At 34.7% G+C, this 12397-nt stretch overlaps 1 protein-coding gene across 1 annotated transcript; it reads left to right on the top strand.

The window, feature by feature from the left end:
* The first annotated feature begins 2370 nt into the window (after positions 1 to 2370).
* On the top strand, positions 2371 to 12392 carry LOC108916038 (histone deacetylase complex subunit SAP30 homolog). Its single transcript, XM_018722227.1, has 3 exons — positions 2371 to 2710; positions 5449 to 5664; positions 12158 to 12392. Exons 1-3 carry the CDS (start codon positions 2540 to 2542, stop codon positions 12284 to 12286), a joined length of 516 nt encoding a protein of 171 aa, XP_018577743.1. The 5' UTR covers positions 2371 to 2539; the 3' UTR covers positions 12287 to 12392.
* Positions 12393 to 12397: the final 5 nt, after the last annotated feature.

Here is a 12397-nt window from a genome sequence, read left to right as displayed (position 1 = left end):
CACACACACACACACACACACACACACACACACACACACACACACACACACACACACACACACACACACACACACACACACACACACACACACACACACACACACACACACACACACACACACACACACACACACACACACACACACACACACACACACACACACACACACACACACACACACACACACACACACACACACACACACACACACACACACACACACACACACACACACACACACACACACACACACACACACACACACACACACACACACACACACACACACACACACACACACACACACACACACACACACACACACACACACACACACACACACACACACACACACACACACACACACACACACACACACACACACACACACACACACACACACACACACACACACACACACACACACACACACACACACACACACACACACACACACACACACACACACACACACACACACACACACACACACACACACACACACACACACACACACACACACACACACACACACACACACACACACACACACACACACACACACACACACACACACACACACACACACACACACACACACACACACACACACACACACACACACACACACACACACACACACACACACACACACACACACACACACACACACACACACACACACACACACACACACACACACACACACACACACACACACACACACACACACACACACACACACACACACACACACACACACACACACACACACACACACACACACACACACACACACACACACACACACACACACACACACACACACACACACACACACACACACACACACACACACACACACACACACACACACACACACACACACACACACACACACACACACACACACACACACACACACACACACACACACACACACACACACACACACACACACACACACACACACACACACACACACACACACACACACACACACACACACACACACACACACACACACACACACACACACACACACACACACACACACACACACACACACACACACACACACACACACACACACACACACACACACACACACACACACACACACACACACACACACACACACACACACACACACACACACACACACACACACACACACACACACACACACACACACACACACACACACACACACACACACACACACACACACACACACACACACACACACACACACACACACACACACACACACACACACACACACACACACACACACACACACACACACACACACACACACACACACACACACACACACACACACACACACACACACACACACACACACACACACACACACACACACACACACACACACACACACACACACACACACACACACACACACACACACACACACACACACACACACACACACACACACACACACACACACACACACACACACANAGGACAAAAGGAGGTCCCACAAAGCGCCTACACCGGCCGCATTTGCGGTCGGGGTAGACGACGGATGGGGCCCACCTACGAAGGCTGTCCAGGCCTACACGAGATGAGGCAGGATAAAGAGGGATAATCCCCCTCGATCCCAAATCATTGAGGCCAATTTCTAGCCATGGAATAATGGCGCGTGGCGCGAGATGGTTATTAAATCAAAATGGGTTTACCTTGTACACAAATATTATCTATTCCAACGCAAATGTATCGTCTAAAAGAAAGTTAATAAAAATCTATACAGTACAATATAGAAAATGCATATCTACCTACGATTAGTTATTTGGATCCTCGATTACTATTTTTTTTATTATCAATTTTAAATATTACTTTGTATTTTTTGCAGTGATTCATTTCCAAATTTTTTTATTTACAACTTATACCTATCCAAACCTCTAAAAAAACGAAGTAGTGACTAGGTACGATGGTACGAAACAGAAAATAAATAAAGATAGAAATATTAACTTAAGATCCAAACCAACCCACAAGTCCGGTTTGATGGTTAGGCAAACTCTGCCAAACCGGGTTAACTACATTTCTCGTCAAAACGTCAAACCGCAACAAACTATAGTTAACCGGGTTAGCGGTTTTCTCGCCAAAAAACCCTTATAGATAGAAATATTAACTTAAGATCCAAACCAACCCATAAGTCCGGTTTGATGGTTAGGGAAACTGTGCCAAACCGGGTTAACTACATTTCTCGCCAAGACGTCAAACCGCAACAAACTATAGTTAACCGGATTAGCGGTTTTCTCGCCAAAAAACCCTTATTGTCCGCCCTCTATTTATAAGGTCTATGAGTAAGAGATAGTGTACTGTCAAATCCATGATCGTTCTCGTTCCGTGTTCACCGTGTTGTATATTGTAAATATTGATGTGAAAAATAAAGTAATTATTTATTTATAACTAAAATATTTCTCATCTGCGAAGACGAATCGTGTAACTTATAAAATGCAACGAAAAACACCGATTTGGGTCGTTATTCGTATGTAAAAGTACAAATGAACGGTTTCAGTACAGGTGAGGAAGATTCAAGAGGCCCTACTGACCAAATTTGTTGTTTAATTGATAACGGAGAACGTTGTTGCAAACCAGCCGGCAACGCATCATACAGTAAAAGAATTCAGAAGACAGTTACTCAGAGGAGATTAAATTTAAACATCGATAATTCTGTAAGTATTATGCTTATAGTATACAAAGGTAGCTGTCATTAGGTTTGTAAACACAAAAAAACATATAACACTTGTATAAAAACTGTTTGTGAGCGTCGGTATGAAAACATACAAATGCGTTCATGTAAAAATAAAAATTTTGAACAAACGTGCCCTCTAACAACTAGTGTCGATATATTTGTTGACAAACGCAAATTTAGAATAACGCATTCTAAATTTTGTATCCATAGGTATAAATGACCTATCTTTTAGAGTAGCCCACAATATAAAAAAATTGTACAATTTCACAGGAAAAACATCACAGGCATTTATTCAAGAAGGGAAAACTGCTTTCCAAAATTTATGTACGAGATAGAGAACAAGGGGACAAGGGTTACCAAAACTCAAATATTAGTGAAGTTTGTATGACAAATTACTCCCACAGTTTTTCATTTTAATCATTATTTAAAAGCGATGGAATAGAAATATTTAATAGTGGACAAAGTGATAAAAAGTACAAAATTTGAAAACTGGAAAAATAATATTTTCCATATAAATACAATTTAGTGGTTGACTTTTATGTGTATATGCAGGGTGTTGCATAGATAATTTTTTTAATTGGAGCCTTCCCTAAAAAGTTACAATCTATTAAAGGGGGATTGTGTAAACTGGTTTATTGAACTTAAAAAAAGAAGTAAAAAAAAATATAATTTAAAATAATTTTAATTGAAATTGTATTAACTTTAGATAAATGTTCAATATAACCTCCAGTTTGAAAAATACATTCATTCACTCGTCATTAAGAAATTAAAATGTACACTTGTTAGCGTTTGACCTAAAGTCCTGATTTCTTGTAAGCATCCATAATTTTATTTGTAAGTTCTTCAGAGTTTTACACTGGTGTTGTATACGCAATGGATTTAAGGATACTCCAAAAGTAAAAATCCTAGCAGGCCATTGCACTGGAGCGTCCTGTCCTATCCGCTTCCAATCCACCTACCATTATAGTTCTGATGTAACCATCTCCTAACCTTGTTAGGAGAACTCTACCTATACCATGAGGTGGCGTCCCATTATACATGGAATGACAAATATCCGTGGTATGTCCTCAAGAAGTTCTATTAAATAATTTCCTAAAAGCCGCAGGTGAGATTTCCCAAATAGTCTCCTAGGCAATATGAATGGACCAATTTTTAATTAAAAATTTTCCCAAATCCCCAAATAATATTTTTTTTTGTTTACTTCAGTCCACATATACATATTGTGCAAATTATATGTGTATGTTCTTGTAAATAATGCTTCATCCGTCCATAAAATGTGTCGTATGAATTGGGGAATTTTACGGTGAACTAAAAGAATTGGATTTTATGTCCAAATAATTAAGGTTAATGCTTTGTGCATAGACTGCAACATAGCGGTGGGGCAGTAGCAGTTTGTGGCAATATGTACTGGGTCGGCAGATTGCTGAGAGGATCAACATTGTTGTGATTTGGACCTGTATCAGTTTATATAACATGTTGGTGGCTTAAGTTTACGCTGCGCTGAATTCCACGCAAGACTTCCTGATAAGCATCTTCAAAATCCAAAGTTTTTAAGACATAACTTAATAAAACTAAAAACAACTGGTAGTGTGTGCCCAAGGATCCGCAAAAGACTCAAAATCATCTTAGCAACTGAATTAAAATATTTTTATACACATTCAAATAAACATCTGTCAACACAATGGCAGCATAATAACGATGGCTCCTTTCAAACAACACAATTTTTGTTTAATTTCCAAAACCTACTATTGCTACGTTAGCTTCTCTTAGTTCCTGCCGACTACAGGTTATTTTTGTTGTTTTTGCTGATTGTTCTAAAATGATTACTCCAATAAAGAAATGTGACATAACATTGTCTACATAGAATTTGAAGGTTTGTCAAATTCTGTTTAAAAAATACAGTGTTGCCATTTAAAAAAGTATCGTTTCAGTAGCTATTGCAGAAATCTGGCAACATTGGAAAGAATTATTTGTAAATTTTTCTTAATCAAGTTATTTCATACAACTTTGCATAGTATTAGTACTAGTCAGACTAGTCTTATCACTTCAAATAAAAAAGTTGGTCCATGTCAGGTTTTCAAAAAATAGCACTACAAAATTTTTCATAAAAAACATTTGTCAAATAATTTTTTAAATATTTAGACGGCTCTGGACCATTCGAGCTTCATTACAAATTTTTAGACACCTTATGTATAAAAATCTGTTTTAAAATTGATATATTTTTCTTATGGAAAGGTTTCAAATGAAAATTGACGGCCTTACTACTTCTTCTTTACTTTGCTTTCTCGTTAAATAGCTATGTTTGACTTTCTCGACATTGGCATTAAACATTCTTCTCCTTTAGAGCAACAGAAGGCGATGTCGTAAATATAAAACGTGGATAGATCGTACCAGTGGAGAAAAATATCACGTCACAAAAATAGTGTTGTTAACGAAATTATCCAAGCTTTAGAAAAACTTTAAAATAGTTGAGAAAGAAATCAGTCTCAGAGGCGAAACTGATCATTATCATTGTTATTATTTTATTAATATAATAAAATATTAATATTTATGCATTAAAATTAAATGAAAATTTAAGTGATTCAAAATTATGATTGTACTATACATAAATGTGAAAATATTTGGATATGACAAAAAATATGTTTTTTCACTTTTTATAACTGATTAGTGGAAGTATTTGTAATTTAAAAAGTCAATATTAGCAGTATCTTTTTGTAGGTAAGACATATATACATCTGTGATTTCCATAAAATGATCATTCAGTGTGCAAGAACAAAAAGACGAAGGAAAGATTCTGAAGATGACTCGAATGAAACTGACACGGATGTTCCTGAAGTAGATTTGTATCAACTTCAAGTTAATACATTAAGACGATATAAAAGACATTACAAAGTTCCAATGAGGCAAGGGTTAAATAAAGCTCAGTTAGCGGATGTAAGTTTTTTACCTTTTATCTATAAATTTTTCAATTTATTTGCTTATAAATATATGTTAGTTCCGTGCTAACAACTCTAATAATAAAGGATTAAAATATCCTTAGTGTAAATAAAATATCTGAGTGCAAATAAGTCGTTGAAAACACTGTAAGAATGCCAGAAGTGTTCTTTTCCTAACAATTAAATTAAGTATTATATTTTGAAAATATTCAATCACAGAAATATAGATTTTTGGAGTTGTCTTTCCATCTCCACAAAAAAAAAATAGGTTAAACAATTATAGCATTACAAAAACTTTACTAATTTTCTTTAAATTAAAAGTTACAAAGGTGGTGGCTCGTGACATTGAGAATAAGTAAAGAAGGCTCGGGCGCTTCATTGGTTGGGGAGGGGGCATGATGCACTTCTGCGAATACAAATGTTCCTTATAACACAAGGGTTTAAAGCGATTGCATTTATGAAAGTATAATACAATTTTATATATGTAGTATTTATACTGTGATATGATGTTATTTCAGCCAAAAATATTCTAAAAAAATATGAAATTATTGAAATGTTAATTTTAAAATGAAAAATGATATTAAATGTCATAATTTATCAAAATGCATGATTGTTATATGTGCTGTGATGTAAAGTATAAATATTTCATCGATTATATGCTGCTGTATTTTTTACTTCTTCTATTGGAAAGTTTATTGTTTTTTATAAAGATTTCAAAAAACATACCAATTTTATTTTATTATTCCAAATTCCAAACACAAATAAACACAAGTTGGATGTAATCCATTTCTAATTACTAATTTGTGTATGGAAACGTTTATTTAAATTTCCCACCACCTATCCTCATTCATACTCTATTGCTATTGATGACAAGTTAGAACTTTTTATGTTTGATCATTTATTTTTCTGTGAAATGTGCGGTAACTTACTTTTTTTCTCTCGTCTATTAATTATTAATGATTCAGGTAAATGTCTATATTTTTTTCGTCTTATTATTTGCATTTTTCATCCGTAATTCGATTGAAAGGTATGCATTATAGCATTTCCCATAAGAACCTATGTTAAATATTCAAATTTTTGGTATTAATTAAAAACAAAAACGAATCAATAAATAATTCGAGAATAATTCACAGAATTTGATTTCGCATTGCAAAAGTCAATCTTAATAACAAAATTGACTATTTTTTCGTAGCATCCGATTCTCCTTAAATACAAATATGTCAAAAATTCAAATAATCATCGGCATAGAAGTTTTTTCTGTTTTTGCAGAATGAATAATTTTACAGTTAGGCATTTTCGAGTTTAACAATGTGTGTGGTAAGTTGTGATAATCAACTTAGTGAGTTCTGGAGTTGTGGGGAGGGTAGCAAAGCTACAGCACTTAGACCCCATTGGGCCCCTTGTACTTCCTCTCATTAGAGAGATCAATCCACCCGACCCGCCAGCCAGCCTATTACAGTGAAAAAGATGGTGACGTTGCTCAGGGGGATCTCTCTAATATTGGCCATTGAAGGCCAGCGTTCTCCCAACATGGACTCTCTTGTTGACGAGACAGCAGTGCATTCACATAGTACATGCAATACTATCTCGTCTTCCTGTTCACAGCCCCTACAAAGAGCTGTTTCACACCTCACCTCCTCATAACTCGCAAAACTTTCTCGCAGATTCTATACATTTTTTGGATTTTTTAAACAAACGATGTTTCAGTTTTTTTTATTTATGAGTTCCACTGTGAACCACTTAGGGTAATTAATTATTGACTTTATAAGATTTTTTGTAAGCAACACACTGATCCATCATAAATAAACCATCATAAAACTGATCCACATATTTTTTACATTTTCAGACGTAATGATTTCTTGCCAAGTACATAGTCTAAGAAGATAATTAGTAATAGTCACCTCTCCCGAAATTGTAATTCCGCTTATAATTATTGTCAGTTAATCGACCCGGATATCTGTCAACGACGAAGTCAAAAGTATTAACAATCTCTAAAGGAGGGTGGTATTGGTCAACTCCAACGAGAGATGTGTTGGAGTGAGAAACTTTTGCCTCAGTTAAATTAGTTATGAGCAAGTTGTTTACCCGATTTAACATTATTGACAATATACAGATCAATAAAACTACTGAATAATTTTGACCTTGTATGGACCGTTTCCACAGCCATAGCACATATTGTTTATTTCAGGCACATTAAAATCACCCAAGATGAACAGATTATCTGAATACAACTCATTAATCACTCCCAAGGGATCTAAAAATGTTTCATACACTGTTAGATTAGACCCGGGTTTAATATAAACAAACAAATTGTCACTGTAAAATCATTAGTCATCAATTTAATGGCTATCCACAGAAAGTTTATATCGTTACTCTGACACACTGATAGCACTTTAAATTTTTTCTTAATGCAACATAGAACTCCACCTCCATGCTGAACGCCAGCTTGTCTTATCATTTCTAAACATTAAATATCTCCCATCACAAAGTTCTTGGTCATAGATTGAAGCATTGAGCCAAGTTTCAGTAACATGATAAAGTTGTTGGATGGCATGTTATTGTAGAAAGTTTTTACTTTAGACCTTAATCCTCGCACATTTTGATAGAAAATAGTGACATACTTTAGTTTCTTTTTTACTATCTGTAATTTCTGCTTCACAATAGTCAATATCACCATTTATAAAAAATCCTCAGCACCCTGAGTTGTAGTCTGCTTATTCTGAATTTTGGCACTCAGAGCTTGTTTATTTATTAATTTCCGATTAAAATTAAAGCGCCTTATTCCTTCTGGCCAATAATTTACTTGATTTAACTTCTCTAATAAGCGAAATGGCGCCCCTATTTTATATGATGAAAAATTACCTAAACTATTCAATTCTCCACAAAAAAAGATCTCTGTCATTATCTTCTTTGAGATATTGCAGCCAGTGATCACACGTAACATTTTTATTTTTAATCTCCTATATAGAACCATGCCATTTTGGGTTGGGCTGCCCCGAAAAGATCTTCATTTGGTAGATTTCTCCTACTTGTTCCTATTTTCTGAGTGGCCCTACGGTAATTCTTTTTTACAACTTTTTCTTCGGCGACATGTGCTTTTTCAATAAATGTTGGAGTGTGTACAATATCTTTAGCAACTCTTGTAGTAGTGGCCTTCTTAACTCCAGGAATGGCACCTTTATTTGATAAAACAGAAGGCCAGGTTACACTCGTACTGTTCGTTTGATTATTCTGTTTCAAACCTACTTCTATGTTTGGAACTTCTCTTATGGAGGTAGTTGCCTTATTATTATTACTACCATTATTATCCTTATCAGGTCTTAACATTGTAGCCAATTGAGTTTGATTTTTATGATTTATTTTAATCTGTAGTTCCGCCTTTAGGTTAGTAAGCTCCTTCAAGACCAATTCTTTTACTAATTATTAAGATATCATATTTTGTATTTCAGTTACAAGTTTGCTATTAGATAACATAATGCTCTTCGTAACTACATTCTCAATCGTGGTCACCAAATTTGCATTGGTTTGTTCCAAAAATTCCTTTCTTTCCTATATTAGTCTATTATTTTCACAAATAACAGTATCATTTTTAATAGTTTTGGGCAAACAGGTGGGACAATAGAACAGCATTTTTCTTTTCTGCAGAAAAATGCATTTTTCTTTTCTGCATAAAAATGCATTTTTCTTCTGAGCTGGAAATATCTGAGCACAATTTGCAGTATTGCCTCCGAGCCTTTAGCACATCTTATACAAATATAGTAGAACCGTTTTAAGATTGCCATTACGTCACGAGTGTGTCCTAATATCAAAGACAGTCGTTGCGGACGTGAATTCATTATTTGTTATACGCCAAAAAGAGATACAATGATGGCATAAATGTCTTCATAGTCTCAGTCTATCACAGACAATCGTTGAGTGAAAGAAAATGGAAGACGTTTGTTGGGTATTAGTTTTAGTCTATAGTTTGACTAGCGCATTTAAAACACAGTTGACAGTCAGATTATAATTTTAACAGTTGTTTTGATCGCATGTTGGTACCTATTGGATATATTTTCTGAGCGTTGAAATATCGATTTTTTTTGCATATTTTCATATCCAGTAACACCAGTATTAAAATTTGCGAGACATCCAGATTTGGGAATTGTCAAGATGACATTTCATTTATATACAAACAGTGACTAATTTGACTAGGATTTTTCGTCTTAGTTCATACGAATATTACTTGTGACGCAATGGAAAAGATACAGCGGTTTTAATATAAATGACATTTTAAAATTATATTAGTATTTACCTAGGTACATTAAATCTTCAGTTGGCCAGGGTCCTGACCTGTCTTCTAATTCATTTATAAAAATTCATAAACAGCCCTTGTATAAAAACAGGGTGTTAATGAACTTATGTCAAATATTTTTGTCACATGTCCGTTGTCAAAATGATGTAAATACACGGATTTGTGTTGAATAAAATGTAATTTGAAAATCTGACTTACCTCAACATTGCAAGGAGCCATCTTTTGAGAACTGCTGATTTTCATAGATGTTCGATGTACCCTCCATTTCCTTGAACACAAGCTTCAGCGCGACGTATCCAATTCGCTCGCACGCGTTGCAACATTGCCACGTCCTCTCGAATCATATTACAAGCTTTGGCAATGCGATGTCGCAGTTGGTCGATGTCACGAATTTCCGTGGAATACACAACACTTACACCACATCTAACACCATCTAACTAGGCTGCTGCGGCCTACGCAGCGATCGGGAAAAGTTATGTTTAGAAAGTCGCACACTCTCCGAAAAAAGTGAGCGGAGGCTCCGTCTTGCAAAGTAACCACATATTTTGCCGAACATTTAAGGATACATCTTCCAATAACTCCGGCAAGTGATTTTGCAAAAAATCTAGATATGAAGCACCATCTAAGCGTCTAGGCAATTCAAAAGGTCCTATTAAAGTGTTCCTAACGAAACCGGCTCACATGTTCACTGAAAACTGTTGCTGAAAGGCACCATGACGCATTTCCTGTGGATTTTCGATATTCTAGTAGTGAGTGTTGTGGACGTTACGTACACCATTTCGACTGAAACATGCATCATATATAACAAGTATTTGTGCTGTAAATAGGGGATTTCTTGCATGTTGAATATGAAATGGGTACAGCTGAGCTTCTCGTAATGTCCGCCACACAACAGTACACGAAGATTCTTAGTGGTCGCCCTGGGCCACTGGCGTGACCTCGACGCGGTTGTACTTCACCGGTGTCCAAAACTTTTTACGCTGCAGCAACAAATGTTCGCGGTGTGGAGGCACGTCATTCAGGATATCTTGCATGGTACACTTGACAAGCTCTGTGGGCATTTTCGTTTGCTTCGCCGTAAAGTACGAGATTATCATAATATTCACGATTGCTAAATAAATGCGTCATTTTCAATAGAAAATTTGGTAAGAAGGCTATTAGATGTACTCTCGAAAAACAGTACAGCAATCACTACAACAATGTATTACAAACTGACAATACAGTCCAGCTTCATAAGAAATCTACAAACTTGTAAAAAGTATTACAGAATTTTTTGTAAGTACTCGCCGCGATAAAATACATATATTTCAACAGTTCCAAAACAGTTTTAAACACATTTTTAATTAGCTTTTTCGTCTATGACCTTAAACTTCCAATACAAGTTTGTAACATCAATTAACTCAGTTTTTGCTCCTTTTTCACCCCTTTAAATTTTTGACATAAGTTCATTAACACCCTGTATATGGTTGTATTAAAACTACCATAGGTTTTTCAGTTTTTTTGTCTTTACATCAATTAGTTCAAAGGTATACTAATATTTTGCAATTATCCACAAAGTAATTTTCACATTTCACATTCACTATTACTATGAGTCCAATTAATAAGCTTCAATTTGATATAAGTTTTATTATTTAACACTATATAATTCCACATTTTTCATGAAGAAGCTTCACTACCACAATTTAATTTTTCCTTTTCATTTGTTAAAATGAATATTTGGTAACAAACACATCAATGTTTTATTGAGTTATTACAATTAAATATTCCCTCATTTTAGTAGAATTATTCGATTTAAAAATACGAATTGACTCAAATCGATATACAATTTTTTTTCACGCCTAACTTCAAATTAATTTAACTCGACAATTAGATGTTCCGATTCAGTTTAGTTCGATTCAAATTAATCAGCCATTCGATATTTCAGTTTGATTTTTTTGATGGATTGATTCAAAAATACAAATCAATTCGAATCGATACATCAATTTATTGCACAGAATTAATCGAGATTCAATTCAAATAAAATTATACAATTCGATTAATCAGTACAAATCGATTTTTTTTTTATTTTGCGAATTATATAGGTCTAATACTTATACTGTACTATTTATCATATTTTTTTATAAATAAATTATTTGTATATTAAAGTCTTTTGTTCTCCATTATTTATCAGCAATGGTTTTGATTTATATTTTTATTTTAGACTCTAATGAAACACTTTAAGACAATACCTGTGAAGGAAAAGGAAGTTGTAACATTTTTCATCTATACTGTAAAAACAAATGCAAACAAATTAGATCAGAAGAATGGGATAAACAATGACACAAACTGAGATGTGAAAAACAAAGGGAACAGTTAAGAATAAAACAATCCAGTAATTACATGTTTATTTATTGTTTATATATATATATACATTTAATTTTTTAATTTTTTTTTGTTGTAA

The sequence above is a fragment of the Anoplophora glabripennis genome, unplaced genomic scaffold (assembly GCF_000390285.2).
Source record: "Anoplophora glabripennis isolate ALB-LARVAE unplaced genomic scaffold, Agla_2.0 scaffold1593, whole genome shotgun sequence".
Classification (NCBI taxonomy): domain Eukaryota; kingdom Metazoa; phylum Arthropoda; class Insecta; order Coleoptera; family Cerambycidae; genus Anoplophora; species Anoplophora glabripennis.
This window is presented reverse-complemented; position numbering and strand designations above follow the sequence as displayed.